The sequence below is a fragment of the Sebastes umbrosus genome, chromosome 10 (genome assembly GCF_015220745.1).
Source record: "Sebastes umbrosus isolate fSebUmb1 chromosome 10, fSebUmb1.pri, whole genome shotgun sequence".
NCBI lineage: Eukaryota > Metazoa > Chordata > Actinopteri > Perciformes > Sebastidae > Sebastes > Sebastes umbrosus.
This window is the reverse complement of record NC_051278.1, coordinates 4,837,464-4,854,211: the sequence shown is the minus strand read 5'-3', so window position 1 is coordinate 4,854,211 and position 16,748 is coordinate 4,837,464. Positions and strand designations below refer to the sequence as shown.

General features: G+C 35.1%; 1 protein-coding gene across 2 annotated transcripts; it reads right to left on the bottom strand.

The window, feature by feature from the left end:
• Positions 1-499: 499 nt before the first annotated feature.
• Positions 500-16,063, bottom strand: abhd12 (abhydrolase domain containing 12, lysophospholipase). Of its 2 annotated transcripts, none has more exons than XM_037782172.1 (14): positions 15,928-16,063; positions 14,131-14,293; positions 5,613-5,734; positions 4,874-4,979; positions 4,318-4,437; positions 4,185-4,215; positions 4,024-4,069; positions 3,755-3,887; positions 3,426-3,463; positions 3,086-3,165; positions 2,908-2,990; positions 1,462-1,540; positions 1,196-1,323; positions 500-967 (listed from the first exon to the last, which is right to left on the bottom strand). In XM_037782172.1, the coding sequence occupies exons 2-14, from the start codon at positions 14,289-14,291 to the stop codon at positions 922-924; spliced, it is 1,173 nt and encodes a 390-aa protein (XP_037638100.1). In that variant the 5' UTR covers positions 14,292-14,293; positions 15,928-16,063; the 3' UTR covers positions 500-921. The 2 variants fall into 2 exon arrangements, with proteins under 2 accessions (XP_037638100.1, XP_037638101.1); XM_037782173.1 differs by lacking the exon at positions 15,928-16,063 and adding an exon at positions 15,662-15,902.
• Between the last annotated feature and the right edge of the window lie 685 nt (positions 16,064-16,748).

The window sequence follows — 16,748 nt, the reverse complement described above, 5'->3', positions numbered from 1 at the left end:
TTTTTGAATAAACTGTTTTTCATGACATTTTTTGACATACTATACTATCACTTTTTTTCATGAAATTTTTCGACATACTATACTATGACTTTTTTCCATGAAATGTTTTGATATGACTTTTTGACATATTGTACTATGATTTTTTTTAAAAACTTTTTTCGACCTACTATACTGACTTTTTATTACTATACTATGACTTTTATGACATTTTACATATTACATACTCTGCCTTTATAATCTTTTATGACATACTATATTAGACTTTGTTTTAATCTTTTATGACATGCTATACTATGACTCAGTCAGACTCAAACTAAAAAGCTTTCGTCAGTTTATTCAGTACTGTATTTGCTGCCCTCATGTTGCTGAAAATAAACCGTTTGCACTTGTAACATCATTGTTGATGTTATATTGTATTTTTCTAATTGTTTTAGATTTTTACTCGCAGTCATAGCTTTAGTGTTTTTCTCTGCCACCAAAAAATCAATAAAACCACAGCTACATAAAACAAGAAATATTTAATTCATAATTCAAGTCATAACAGGCCTTCAAGCTGAGAAGACATTTATTAAAAACAAACTGGATCTCGAAAAGAGTCAGACATGAGCAGATGGACCCCAAAACAGCAAACAAAAATTTAAATCACACAGATTGTGAAGAATCAAGATCATCAAAATATTAAAACAATAAAAAGTCTCTGTTCGTTCTACAGTTTGGTATGATCATTGTCGGAGTCCTCCTCCTCGCTCTGCACAACCTTAAAAACTGTACCTTGTGAAGCCAGTGTTGGTGTGAGAGGAATGGTAACGCAGAAATAAAAAGGAATGATGTGTTTGTTATTCAGTTCATGCGAGAATATTCAGTCCGATCAGAAAACAAACGGTAATGTGTGTTTGTGTTCGCTCCACTAAGAGTCTGTTTTCAGGCTGAATCGTCCGTCTGTTGGTGAGCTGTTCCGAGGAAATCACTACAACAACAAAACACAGACAGAAATGTTAGTGGCACCTTCAGGAGGTCCAAACAAGACTAATGTCTCAGTAACACCAACATTTAAAAATAGCAAAATTTGGTGGACAATTGTCTCATTGTGACGAGCTAAACTCAGGTAACCAGGAGACAGAACGTCGGACTGTTTCTCAGAGTTTTAATGTGGTATTCTGACAGTGGTCTGTGGTCGTGGTTGTGTTGCTGGTACCTGAGGATGTTTGGCAGCTCTGGGCTCCTGTAGATGAACTTGTGCTTGTAGGCCAAAGAGGAGGGGAAAGGAACAAACTGAACCTTGTGACCGCTGAGGCTCTTTGACTGGGACGCCAAGTTGTAAAGCTGCAGGAGGAGGAAGCAAGCAGCCGCAAACCACACAGCATTTAGTTTACTATTTCAACAACTGAAAGACAATTCAATGAATTAAATTATTCTATAAAAATATCTTGGTTATAAACTTGAGGTAAAACTCTCTCCAACCTTTTTGCCGAGATGGAAAGGAACGACACTGTCGTCCTCAGCGTGGAGGATCAACACAGGACAGGAGATATGATTCACACTGAATAAACACAAACAGTTTAATGTTACATTCAGGGATGTTATGACATTACTCTGTTATGTAAAGTTACATTCAGGGACATTATTATGTTACTGTTGTGTTATTTAAAACCAAACATCAGCAGTAGAGGCACTGGAAGAATAAGCTGTAGAGTTTTATATGAAGTTTCAGCTGCAGTTTGTCTAACAGCCACTAGATGTCACTACTATTTATATTTTAACTGAAATTATATATATTTTTTCGACTCACTATACCATGACCTTTTTCAGATCTCTTTCAACACACTATACTATGACTTTTTCACAAAATTTTTTGTAAAAATAAATCAGTACAGTATGTCAAAAAGTTCGCGAAAAAAGTCATAATATAGTGTGTTGAAAAATGTCATTAAAAAAAGTCATAGTATAAAATGTCGAAATTAAAAAACAGAAGAAACCGTAATTTTATACATTTACATATGTATATATATATATATATACACAAATATATACATTTATACTATGACTTTTTTTAATGACATTTTTCAACATACTATATGACATTTTTTCACTCAATTTTTAGACACCCTATACGAAAACCTTCTTTCACAAAATATTTCAACACACTATACCATGACTTTTTTTGCGAACTTTTTCGGCATACTGTACTGATTTATTTTTACAAAAATTCATAGTATAGTGTGTTGAAAAAGATCTGAAAAAAGTCATGGTATAGTGTGTTGAAAAAAGTAAAAAAAAAGTTATAGTTTAGAGTAAAGAGTGACTTTTTTTTGACATACTGTACTGTAACTTTTTTTTGACTTATTATATCATGACTTTTCTCAGATTCTTTTTCGACATAGCATACTAAGACTGTTTTATTTTTTGTGACATATTCTGACTTTTTTTTTTTAACTATACTTTGACTTGCTATTATGACATACTCTGCTTATTTAACTTTTTTTGACTTATTATACTATGGCATTTCTTTTTTTTTTTTTTACTTTTTTGTGACTTTCTTTTTTTTTGTGACAGATTATGTTATGACTTCTTCTTTTTACTACTATACTTTTTTGTGACCCTCAACGTTTTAAATTTTTTTTTAATTTTGTATTCTTTTTTTTCTCATTCATCTGATTTAATAAGAAATGTCCCCCTGCCCTTCTAACTGTGCTATTTGGGGTGGTTGAGCCAGGTAGAGTGAAAGAAAGGTACGAAGCCAGGCCATCTCTCTATCCCCACAGCTAGCCAGAAAGCTGTTGCCAACGTTTGATATGTGGCCGATGGAATTAGGAAATGTATTTCATCTAAAGAAAATTAGATTTACTATGTCAAAATAAGTCTCGAATAAAGATCCTAAACATGATTAAAAAAAATGGTTTCACGTACTTCTCATCGCTGGCGAAGCGGATGTTGTTGGCTGTGATGGTGTCCAGGAAGAACCAATCAAAGCCGGGCAGGTATCTGTACACCTGGAACACACACACACACACACACTGAGTACTAACCAAACACACACCTGCACCTCCTGTAAGTGTGTGAGTGTATGTGTGAGAGTGTGTGTTACTATGGAGAAGGGGTGGCTCTTGGCCTCCTCTCTGATGTTGGTGAACGGAGACTCTAAGATCAGCGCGTCAGGAGGACTTCCTGAAAATAAAATGAGAAATATTACTGCCGCCCTTCAACATATGGATCCGTTATTTGTTGTTCTTTAGACATTGAGTGTTTTTATTAATGTTGAACACTCATGTACGGATCAATTAACCGGCCACATGTCATTTTGTCCAGTTACAATTCCAATAAAGTTTATTCAAACAAAAAGACACTGTCAATCAGCTGATATGTTATTGATGCATCAGTGTGTGTGTGTGTGAGTGTGTGAGTGTGTGAGTGTGTGTGAGTCTGACCTCTGTCACACAGCCTTCTGACGAGGTTGGTGGCAACTCTGAAAAACAATCATATTTAATTATAACACTGCTACTGAACCGACTGCGTGTGTATTTATTTATGTGTGTGTATTTATTTACATATTTATTTATGTGTGTATTTATTCATTTATTTATGTGTGTGTGTGTATCTATGTGTGTACTTATTTATTTATATATTTATGTGTGTGTATTTATTAATGTGTGTGTGTGTGTATTTATTTATGCATGTGTGTTTGTGTGTATTTATTCATATGTTTATCTATATGTGTGTGTGTGTGTGTGTGTGTGTGTGTGTGTGTGTGTGTTACCCCGTCCCCAGAGAGTGTCCCCAGATGTAAAGCCGTGTTTTGTCGTCCATCCGCCGTTTCAGCCAATCGTAGATGAAGAGAGCGTCTGACGTCATCTCCTCCTCTGACGGAGAGCCGTCTGAATCCCCCCACCCTGCACACACACACACACACACACACACACACAGACACAGACACACACACACACACACAGACACACAGACTCTCTCTTCAGATGTGCTGTCAGTATTAAAGCAGCTTTGCTTGTTAAACGTGTGAATGACTCTCACCTCTGTAATCAAACGTGATCACGTGGTAGCCCAACGAACTGAGGACCTGAAGGAAGACAGACAGGAGGAGAAGAGTCACACCTGCCCTCTACAGGTGAACAGGTGAGTCACACCTGCCCTCTACAGGTGAGCAGCAGCAGCTACACCAGGTGTAAACTCACCTTATACAGTTGGACTCGATGGTCTCCTCCTCTGCACAGAAACACAAACAGGTCAAAGGTCAAACAGGGACTGACGGAGGTGTGTGCGTGTGTGCACTTGTGTATGTTTGTGTGTGTGTGTGTGGGAGGTCACCTTGTCCCTGCGTTTCCATGGAGATAGAGGATGGCAGAGTGGGTGGAGCTGAACATGGAGTCGTACCAGTCGCCTCGTTTCCCCTGAGCTTCTCTCCACATCTGAGCAGGAACTGTGTGCCTGAAAACATGATTCAAATTATAAATCAAAACATCATCAAACCTAAATATTATAAACCTACTGTCATCTCAAATGTATGTGATATCTGGATAGATGTGTAACGTTAGCCCACTGCTGGTGTTGGCCAACAATCTGACCTCATCATGACGACGACGACTCTGAAAAGGGTCTATAAACTCTTCATATGTTTTGTTTGTAAAAATCTTTAAAGTTAAAAAAGCTGTCAGATAAATGTAGTGAAGCAGAAATACTAAAGTAAAGTACTAGTACCTCAGACTTGTACTTTTATACTGAAAAGATACTTTTTGTGGTGTGCAACACGTGTGAGAGGTTTGACTCAGCTGTGTGTGTGTTTCTGCTGCGTCAGACCAGCTTATCAGTGTGTGTGGTTGTGTGTGTGTGTGTGTGTGTGTGTGTGTGTGTGTGTGTGTGTTACCAGACTCCGATCTTGAGTCCGGTGTCCGGCTCCAGGTAGAAGTTGTGTGTGTGGTTCAGTCCCTGGTCCAGAGGTCTCTTCAGGTCGATGAAGTAGGGCAGCCTCACTGAGAGAGGGGGGGCAGAGGTCAAGGGTCACTGACATATCACATGACTTTCTGACACACTTGTGTTACACCGTAGAGGCAGGCGGCGTGCGGAGGGAGTTTTCTAACATTTTCCAGATTTTTTTCTGACTTTTTTGCACACATTTTAGACATTTTTCGAATTTTTTGGGGGCATTTTTTATGACATTTTTCACTTAAATTTCTCACATATTTTATTAATAATTTTGTAATTGTTATTGACAAATATGAATATTCTGTGCACTTTAATATTTGATTTTGTTTTGACTGTGAACTTTGTTGAATACCCCCAGCTGCACTTCCTCATTTACAAAATAAATCATATTGTGTTTATAAGTTTTGTAATGCTGAGCCTTTTTGATTACTGAGAACACTCAAAACAGTGCGGTTTTATTCTCACGAATTATATATATATATATATATATATATATTTGCAATTTTCACTAATCCTGCAATTTTATTGCAAGAAAACACCTAAAAAACATCACAACTTCCTGAAATTAGGAATTTTAGCCCAGAAAAAGCCTGTGAAATCCTGGAGGGACTGAATGAAAACTAGGGACAGATGAGATCAGTCTGAACCAAAGTGAAACAGGATTAAAGTTTGTGTCTCACCAAAGTTGAGGAAGACGAGTTTGGCCTGGATGGACGGACAGAGTTTGATGATGAAGGGGATGGAAACGTAGACGACCAGCAGCCACAACATGATCTTCTTCAGCTTCCCCACCAGACCCAACCTGAGGACACACGCCGACACGTCCACGTTACTGTTACTTTACCAGAGGTTTACAAAACAAACGCACCAAGACATTCATTATGTTCAGCTTATGTATTCCTTCATATTATTGAACATGAAATTAAATTACTATATGACTCTCTTCAGTTTTATTTTTTAATTCGCTTATATTTACTTTTTCTTTTAAAGAAATATACAGTTTTAGACATTAAATAAAATAATAAAGTGCAGCTTTACTGTTTGATCTGGCTCACTGAAGGAGCCTCGCTGATCTATTTTAAATAAAGGAGATATTTGAGTCTCTCGGTGTGTTTGTAAGCTGAGCGCTCACTCTGATAACCTGCTGTCACAGGATCCAGCAGCTCTTTCATTATTCAGTCTGCTGCGTCTGCAGGACCTCCAAAACCTTTAAACTTATTTATGTCACACTTGCATTTCTACATGTTTAACACCAACAAATATAAACACCTTGCACTTTTTATTCCTCTGGAGCATTACAGAGTTCCTACCTTACTTTATTTACATCATTATATTTGGAGACTTGGACATGTGGACAGGAGGAACTGGAGGATACTTGAATATACACTACTGTTGAAAATGTATGAATCTCCTGCCACAAAGGCTTGACTGGGTACAGACAGATGGCTGAAAGGACTATTTTTCAGATATATTTTCAATATTTTACTCAATTTTCAGATATTTTCAACATATTTTACGAAGAAATTTCAGATACTTTCATTTAGATTTTTCACATTTTACTACTATTTTTGAGATATTTTTCAGATATTTTTTACATATTTTACAAATAATCTTTCGGATATTTTTCAGACATTTTTCACTTGTTTATTTCACATATTTTATAAATACTTGTCAGATATGCTTTGGGATATTTTTCACTTATACATTATACATTTCTTCAGAAAAAATTTCACTTTTTTCTTTATAATTTTCAGATATTTTTGGGACATTGTTCACTATTATTTTACATATTTGACTCAATTTTCTGCTACTTTTTGGTAATTTTTTACCATCTTTTTCACATATTTTATTAATACTTTTCAAAAATATTTCACTTTTTTGGGGCCTATTTCACTTTATATATATATTTATACATATATATAAATATATAATTTTTTTTTTTTAACATTTTTCAGTTTTTTAAAAATATTTTTGCAAAATAACTTTGACATTTTTCAGATATTTTTCACAAATTTTACTAATAATTTTTGGACATTTTTGGGATATTTTTCACATATGTCTGAATGTTGTTTGATGCTTTCAGCTTGTAGAAAGTCCTCTTTACTTATAGATGTTATTTAGTTTAGTACATGGAGAACAAAACGCTGTCCAATGGTTCAACCAGACTAACGAGTGAAGGAGACGTTGATCCCTCGGAGCACCAGTTGAGTCAGAATAGAAGAAATCAGCAGTGATTGGTAAAAGAAACCGGAGGCTTAGAGATTTAGACAGGAACAGGTTCCTGTTTCAGTGTCAAGGTCACAACAATGCACAACAATGCAGCCTAGAGACGACTACAACAAAACGCAGCTGCAGCAGAGTTCTAACAAAAACAAAGAAACCTGGAAACGTTAGTGTGTTTTAATTATTTTATGCAAATTCTGACTATTTATTCCTCATTCAGGAGATCATCAGAAAATACTGCAGTTTGTCTGTTTATTTATCTGAGCTGACACAGAGACACAGTAGAATCAGACTGATTTCTACTGTTGAGTCAACAAACTGTCACCTTCACTGTCAGGGAAAAGGTCTGGAAAGAACAACACCAGCAGATACTCTGCGATAAACGCTGACATGTTGAAGCTAAAGGAAAGGTCACAATATCTCTTCATCCAAAACACACAGACACAATCCAGTCATTAAAGTACGTTATTTATAAAATATTTATTATATGTTAGATAGTTGGTTGAAAGATTTATTTTACTTCATGTTGATAAATCTGATTCCATATTCTTATATTTTTCACACATTTTACTAAAATTTAGGACATTTTCCACTGTTTTTTCCCCACATATTTTACTAATAATTTTCGGATATTTTCAGACATTTTTCACTTAAATTTTCACATTTCGCTAATATTCTTCAGGTATTTTTCAGACATTTTTCACAATCATTTTTCACATCTTTTACAAATCATTTTCAGATATTTTTCAAAAAAGATTTCACATACAGTATTTCACTAATAATTTACGGACATTTTTCAATATTTTTCGGATATTTTCCTCTTTTTTTTAAAAACATATTTTATTTATCATTTTCAGATATTGTTTGGATTTTTTCCCAATTATTTTCACATATTTTAATAATAATTTTCGGATATTTTTCACTTATATTTTTCACATTTCACTAATATCTATCAGGTATTTTTCACATATTTCAGTGATAATTTACGGATATTTTTCACATATTTTACTAATATGTTTTGGACATTTCCAGACATTTTTCACTATCATTTTTCATATATTTTACCAAGATTTTCAGATATTTAAATTATATTCTTCACATATTTTAATAATAATTTTCAGGTATTTTTTGGGGTATTTTTACGGGTTTTTTCCCCCCACATATTTTACGAATAATTTTCGGACATTTTCAGACATTTTTCACTTATATTTTTCACATTTCAGTAATAATTTCCATATATTTTTCCACATATTTAACTAATATTTTTCGGACATCTTTATTTTTTTCCTCATATTTTACATATCATTTTCAGATATTTTTTAGACATTTTTCCACATATTTTACTAATAATTTTGGGAATATTTCTGGAAATGTTTTACGTACTTTTCGGATATATTTCTAACAATGCTTCAAAATGCAAATAAAATATGTGAATGGAAACACGGCTAAGAGAACAGTGTCTATCTGCACACTTCAGTCATCACTGCATCTTAGAAGGTGGGCTGTTCCTCCTAACTGGCAGAAGGGAGTTGTATTGCAGGTTATGTATCTATAATTTAACTCTGCTCTCATATAAATACTTAATGTCAGATCACAGGATGTTTGAACATCAGTTAGAGTTACACCGACTGCATCTCCACTTTATAAACCTCCTTCCTGCCGTGTGTCCTTCAGGTTTGAGCAGGAATTCGGTTTCCACAGTCGAGGAAACTTCAGGGAGATTAATTCCCTGCACCAGCACCACCACACACACTCACACTGTGTTACTGTGTGCAGTATACTGAGTGTGTGTTACTACAGCTCTCCGGGGCCGGCTGGCCGGTCGTAGGAAGCTCAGCAGCAGCTGGCGGCGAGCCTGCAGTATTATTAGCTGATGTCACGCTGCGTGCCGCAACCTCAAGGTCACACAGAGGTGAAGCCACCGCAGAGAGGTGGAGGAGGGACTGCAGGACACACTGAAACTCCATCAGTCACCACAGAAGAAGTGGAGGTTGAAACCAGTACAGTCGAGAGCATTTTATGGTATTTTCAAGATATTAGATCACGTCTACGCAAGTTATTATTAGGTGCGTTTTCATCCACCGGTTTTCAAGTAACGTATAAAAAAAGTGAGTGGAAACGCAGAAAAATTAAAAACATCTTGAAATATCGCAAAAAAGTTTTTACGCTTGACTGAAGTGGAAAAGAGAGAAAAATATTAAAACTGATCTGATGGAACCTTCCTCACATTAACACATGAAACTAACACTAATCTCACATTTATGTCCAGTTTGAGCTTCGACTGGCGCTCTTTTAATGACGTCATCTTCTTCTTTGGTGGTATAAATGTTTCCACGTACTGCTGATCTCCATGAACCAGCTCCTGATAATCAAATAAACTAGCCTTTCGTTCACATTTTCTTTTGACGATTTTCTTGAAATTCCGTGAAAATTTGAGCTACATTTGGATAGAAACAGGTTAGTATCATGTTAAGAAGATGTGTTTTTTCCACATATTTTACTAATCATTTTCAGGTATTTTTCAGACATTTTTCACAGCTAATTTTCACATATTTTACAAATAATTTTCAGATATTTTTTGGACATTTTCAGATATTTTATTAATATTTTTCAGACATTTTCCATTTTTTCACACATATTTTACTAATCATTTTCAGATAATAGAAACGCAGAAAATTAAAAAAAATCTTGGAATATCGCAAAAACGTTTTTAGGCTTGACTGAAGTGGAAGAGAGAGAAAAATATTAAAACAGATCTGATCTCTAACACCAGTGGGAGATGTAACACTTTAAATACAGAAGTTCTCCTTCTAAACGGAGTTTCTCTCCGACGCCTCACGGTCTGACACACTGAGTCCATCCGTCATCTCCGGTATAAAATAAACGATGAAGCCTGTCAACACTTAGTCTGAGTGCTGGACTCTTATTAGGCCTGCAGCCAACAGACTAAATCCTCCATTATATAGACTCTTATAGAGGATGACTGTGCATCCAGCTGAGCTCTGCAGAGACTCCCAACATCTAACTGTTAGAAAACAAACCTGAACAACACAAACAGAACAGAAACCAGGTTACTGAGAGAAATCAGGTTCCAGTAGGACACCTGAGATCTGCTGCAGTGACCTGGTTACAGCTGCAGGACACGGAAAGATGCTGAGTCGTAATTAGAGCTGAACGATAGTTAGAAAGCGAGGAAGAAAACAAACACTGAGGTATTTTTATGTACTACATTCTCTAGCTGCAGCTGAAAACACCTCTGCATGTCTCACTGAGAGATTCCCACAGGACTACAGGTCAGTGAATGCAACACAAACTATGCATGAGGAAGACACTACAAGATGAAATTCAGCTACGTTTTGGTCCGTCTCTCAATACTGTCTGACTTCCTGTCTGTGGCCCATTGGTTCCTACTGAAGACATCAATCTTTACAAACACAAATATATAGTTTTATCTGTAATTTCCCAAAACATCAGGTGCTCTAGTGAGTACGGCTGCAACTACCGATTAATTTCATTATCAATTAATCATTATATAATTTTTTTAATTAATTGATAATAGTTAATTCCATGAAAATGTCCATCACAGCTTCACGTGACGTCTTCAAATGTTTTGTTTTATCCCACCAAAAGTCCAAATACCCCAAAATATTTAGTTGACAATGACATGTGACAAAGAAAAGCAGGAAGTGATCTCATTTGAGAGGCTGGAATCAGACGATACTGGAGTCGTTTCCCTGTTTCTGACCGAATAAATGACTGAAACGATTAACTGAATCTCAAAATAGTTGCCAATTAGTTTTCTGTCAATCGACTAATTGTTTCAGCTCTAGTGAGTATTAGTGTCAGCAGGACGGTGGCTGTGGGATTGAGTCAGAATAAACAACAGTGTGTTCATGATGATGAAGGAACATGTCACCCAGTGACACAGTGAGGCTCACTGATGTGGTTTTACATATTTTACTAATAATTTTCTGACATTTTTCATATTCATATTTTTTGAACATTTTTTGTATATTTAAAAAATATATATTTGTATATTTTTCACATATTGTTTGGATATTTTTCCGACATATTTTCAAACATTTTTCAGACATCTTTCACATGTTGTTCAGACATTTTTTTCGGATATTTTTGGGGCATTTTTTGTATATATATATATATTTTTTATTTTAATTGTATATTTTTCACGTATTGTTTGGGATATTTTGCACACAACTGTGGGACATTTTTCCATCACATCATATTATTTGAAAAACATCTGAAAAGGACTTTAATTAGCAAAGATTTATGACACTTGTAATATTAACATAAACTTCTATGTAAATTGTACATTTCAATCAATTGTTGTATTCCGGCCTAGATTTGAAACTTGGATGTATTATACAATCTTTGATTTTATCTTTTTATCCTTTTCATTTTTTTAAGTATGAATATTGATATCTAATAGGGGAGGTGTCTTCATCAGACATTTAACATCTCATCATGTTGCCTTGTAGAAACATCATCTTTACAGCTAAAGCACACTCATAAATACTCAGCAGAAAGAAAAACTACAACACGCAGCAGGACAGTAACTGCATGCAGGAAGCAACGTGGGGAATTGAGAGGTTTTGAGACGCTGATTCAGTGAAACGGAGAACAAACTTCTTCTTTCACTCTTAAACCTAAAAGACGTGACGAGACACTCAGTGAATCAAACTGCAGCGAAGGCTCAAACATTGAAGAGCTGATGCTGAAAATAAAAGTTATTCACATTTAATCTCCAACAGTGTGTCACTTCCTGTCAGTTCTTTCTTCACATGACTGAGATCTAATTTTAGACGTAACCTCTCTTTCAACCTGCAGCACTATAAAGAACAGCTTTACTGATGAGAACAGAGCTGGAAGAACTTTTTCTGCAGTAAAAGTACCAGAGTGTAGAAATACTCTGTTACAAGTGAAAATCCTAAATTAAAGTACAAAAGTATCACCATCAAAATATACTTAAAGTACCAAAAGTAAAAGCACTCATTCTGCAGAATAATCTATATTGTATTATTGTATTATAATTATTGATGCATTAATGTGTTTAATTGACTGGATATATAAACTAATTAATCAGTAAATACTTAATATTCTTTCAGATTATTTTCTACTTTAAACTCTTTAAACTGCACTTTAAAACTCCGCTATAGATCATTAAAATAGGGCCCATAATCTTTTGAAACAAACTGTTTTTCTTGTGGAGCTCAACGTCTGCCTGCTGTCATTTTGTATCACATATTTTTCGGACATTTTTCACTATTTTTTTCACATATTCTACAAATAATTTGGGGATATTTTTCAGATATTTTTCACATTTTTTATAAATATGTTTTGGATATTTTTCTAATATTTTTCAGGCATTTTTCACTATTTTTTCCACATATTTTACAAATATTTTTTGATTATTTTTCAGAATCTTCAGACATTTTTTACATAATTTTCCCATATATTTTACAATAATTTTTGGATATTTTTCTAATATTTTTCAGACATTTTTCATTATTTTTTCGACATACTTTACAAATTATTTTTGGACATTGTTGTAATACTTTTCGGACATTTTTCACACAATTTCTCTTTGATATTTTTCGAATTTATTTTCACAAATTTTACAAAATATATTTGGGGCATTTTTCTAATATTTTTTGTGTAACAGCTACAAGCATAGCTCTGCTGATGTGCGCTGATGTTGCATTGGTTAGCAATATACGTTGTATGGTATTAATGTGTTCATATTGACCAGCATGCACTGCTGCAGCGTCCTATCTCTGTCAGCAGGTCAGTCTGGTTGTTCAGGTCGACCTTGTGTCAGAGAGTAAGCTGCTGCTGCAAGGCTCTAATGAGGATTAAACAGAAGAAGAAGAAGAAGAGTGAACCTGACAGGAGAGCTCTGGGTTAAACGTCTCTATATATACAAACCAGACTGAAGTAAATACACATAACATGTGTGTAATAAATGTGTACAATGGGAGAACTGAGAACTATGATGAGTAAACTGGGTCAGAGTTGAAGACTGATGGATCAGTGTGGTGAACTGGGTTGAACTGGTTTGTTAACTTCCTGTCTGACCTCTGGCATTGCCTTCATGGACTCCACAGTCACCAGATATCAACAGAAATTGTTATTTTGTACTTATTTAAATATTTACTTTGTTACTAGTTATATTTTTCAGCTTTTTATATATTTTATTTAATTTTTTCCCACAGTTTTGATTATTTATTTATTGAATAAATGTAGTACAACAACAAGATAAACACAGTTCAGCACTTTAATGTTACTGTTTTTGTGAATGAGCTCAATTTCTGTATTGAAACTATTTCCTATTTTTCTGATTAAAATCCATGACTAATAAACTAATAAACTTTATATCATATAACCTTTCAGTCTTTTTATTATCTCCTAATACAATGTTTGTCCATCATGTTGTTTTTCTTTAGTAAAGACGAATAAACAGACAGACAGTCCAGGTGCTAACACACCTTTCCCGGTCCCGGTTACTTTCTTATTAGTTATATTTTTCAGCTTTTTAAAAATATTCTATTATATATATATATATATATATATATATATATATATATATATATATATCCCACAGTTTTAAGTTTTGATTATTTATTTTTCAGCTTATTTATTTATTGAATAAATGTGGTACAACAACAGGATAAACACAGTTCAGCGCTTTAATGTTACTGTTTTTGTGAATGAGCTCAACTTCTGTATTGAAACTATTTTCTATTTTTCTGATTAAAATCTAACAAACTGACTATTACTATATACTGACTAATAAACTAATAAACTTTATAGGCTATCATATAACCTTTCAGTCTTTTTATTATCTCCTAATATAATGTTTCCATCATGTTGTTTTTCTTTAGTAAAGAAGAATAAACAGACAGAGAGTCCAGGTGCTAACACACCTGTACCTGGTCCCGGTCCTGGTCCAGGTCTTACCTCCTGAAGGGTTTCCCCATGCTCCGGTCCTCTCCCGGGCCCTGCCGGCCGCCCGCTGCGGGCACCGCTGCTCCCCTGCCGGGACGCTGCTTCAGGTCCGGGTCGCTGTCCAGCAGAGTGCCGGTGGTCCCGCTGTCCTCCGAGTTATTCCGCTTTCGCATCACTGGAACGTTAAAACAAGACAAAAACAAACGTTAAACGGACTGAACGACGAGCCTGTAGTGCGGGCCTGTCAGCGGTGAGAGGCCGTTAGCTGCCCGGGCGGTGGAGCGCTGAGAGCCGCTGAGGAGGAGCCAAGTCCCCGCTGTGTTCCTCCAGCAGCTGGAGCTCTCTGCTGTACTGAGATCCGCAGAGAGCAGCTGATCAGCACCGGCTGTCGCAGCCAATCAGAGGGCAGAAACACCACCACGTGGTTGTCACTGTGCTGCGTCCACGGTCTCCGGAGAGCGTCGGAGCAACGACAACCAAAACAAAAACCGATTTATGGTTAATGTGAGAAAACTAGAGAAGACAGGCTGTGTCAGCTCCGTCCACAGAGACAGGTGGAGACAGAGCAACATTTCCTGCTACAATGTAGCACATATGAAGAAATTAGGAAAAAAAGCTTTACAAAAATTAAATGTAAACTCCCAGATGTTGATTCTCTCTCTGACCAAAATAAAATCTACTTGGAGAAAATAGTGTCATCGCCATTTTTCTGACATTTTTCATTAGTTTCTTCACATATTTTACAGATACTTTTTGGATATTTTTCACTAGTTTTTTCACATATTTTACAAATACTTCTCGGACATTTTTCTAATATTTTTCTGACATTTTTCACTATTTCTTCCACATATTTTACAAATAATTTTGTATATTTTACATTAGTCTTTTTCAAATATTTTACAAATACTTTTTGGACATTTTTCAAATATTTTTCTGACATCTTTCACTAGTTTCTTCACATATTTTACAGATAATTTTTGGATATTTTTCTAACGTTCATCACATAATTTTCAGACACATTTTTTCCACATATTTTGAATATTTTTTCTAATATTTTTCACAATTTTCTGACATTTTTCACTATTTTTTTCACATATTTTACAGATATTTTTGAGACATTTTTCTAATATTTTTCTGACATTGTTCACTAGTTTCTTCACATATTTTACAGATATTTTTTGAACATATTTCTAATATTTTTCTGACATTTTTTACTAGTTTCTTCACATATTTTACTGATAATTTTTGGATATTTTTCTAACATTTATCACATACTTTTCAGACATTTTTTTCCACATATTTTGGATATTTTTCTAATATTTTTCCACAATTTTTAAACATTTTTGTAACAACAAGTTTTGGACATTTTTCTAACGTTTATCACATCATTTTTCACATTTTTCTCCACATATTTTGGATATTTTTCTAATATCTTTTTGGATGTAACAGCTACAAGCGTAGCTCTGCTGCAGGGCGCTGATATTGCGATGGAACGAGTAACGAGTGGTTACATGTTGAACTCAAAACAAAACAAGATATTTACCATTTCAGAGCCTCTTTTCTGTCACTTGAATGCAGCATTCCACAACAATATCTCACTTTGTTCTACAGGTCTATAACAACAGACAGAGTCCGTGCTGGAGTCGGTCTCCGGGTCTCCGGTGAGTCTCTACCGGCAGTAGAAGCTGTCTGACGGGTTTATTTTTAGCTGTTTGCTAACCGGAAGTCAGACTTCGGGTTAAAAAACAACTGAGATAAACTGCGCTCTTCTGCTTCCAACTACACTCATAATATACCACACATCCTTACCTCTCGGTCTGCTGGGAATAAAGCGGCTTCACAGCATGATTATTATTAAATAAAGGTTAATATATAGCGTGTGTCTGGGAGAGAGAATCTCGCTTCGCTAGTTTGAAGTTTGTCCCAACGCGGCCGCCGGAGCGTCAAAACTAGTGATGGGAATTTCGGCTGTTTTTAGTGAGTCAGATCATTTGGCTCAGCTCACCAAAGAAGAGTCGGCTCTTTCGGCTCCCAAACGGCTCTTCGTTTTACTTCACTTCTGCCTTTTAGAATTCAGCCAAATTTAGCTTTAGCTGTTTTGACCTATGATTAGTATGTGTGCACATATATCACTTAAATTATTCAATATAATTATACTAAACCTTATAATTTCCAGAATATCATAATTTTACATGCTGCTTAGTTTCCGACTGTCACTCATCTTGTCTGTTATTCTGCTATTTCACATATTTTACTAATACTTTTTGGACATTTTTCTAATATTTTTTTGATATTTTTCACTAGTTTCTTCACATATTTTACAGATAATTTTTGGACATTTTTCTAATATTTTTCTGACATTTTTCACTATTTTCTTCACATATTTTACAAATAATTTTTGATATTTTTTAATATTTTTCACATATTTTTCATTATAATAATAATAAGTAATAATTTCCAGAATACCATAATTTTACATGCTGCTTCGTTTCCGACTGTCACTCATCTTGTCTGCTATTCGCGCATCACACTCCTCTCTCTTTCTCTCCTCCTCTCCCTCCTGCTCTGTACCTGTAGACCGTCATCCCCGCCCCTCCCTGCTTGATCGTATGATGCTTGTCTGTCATCAC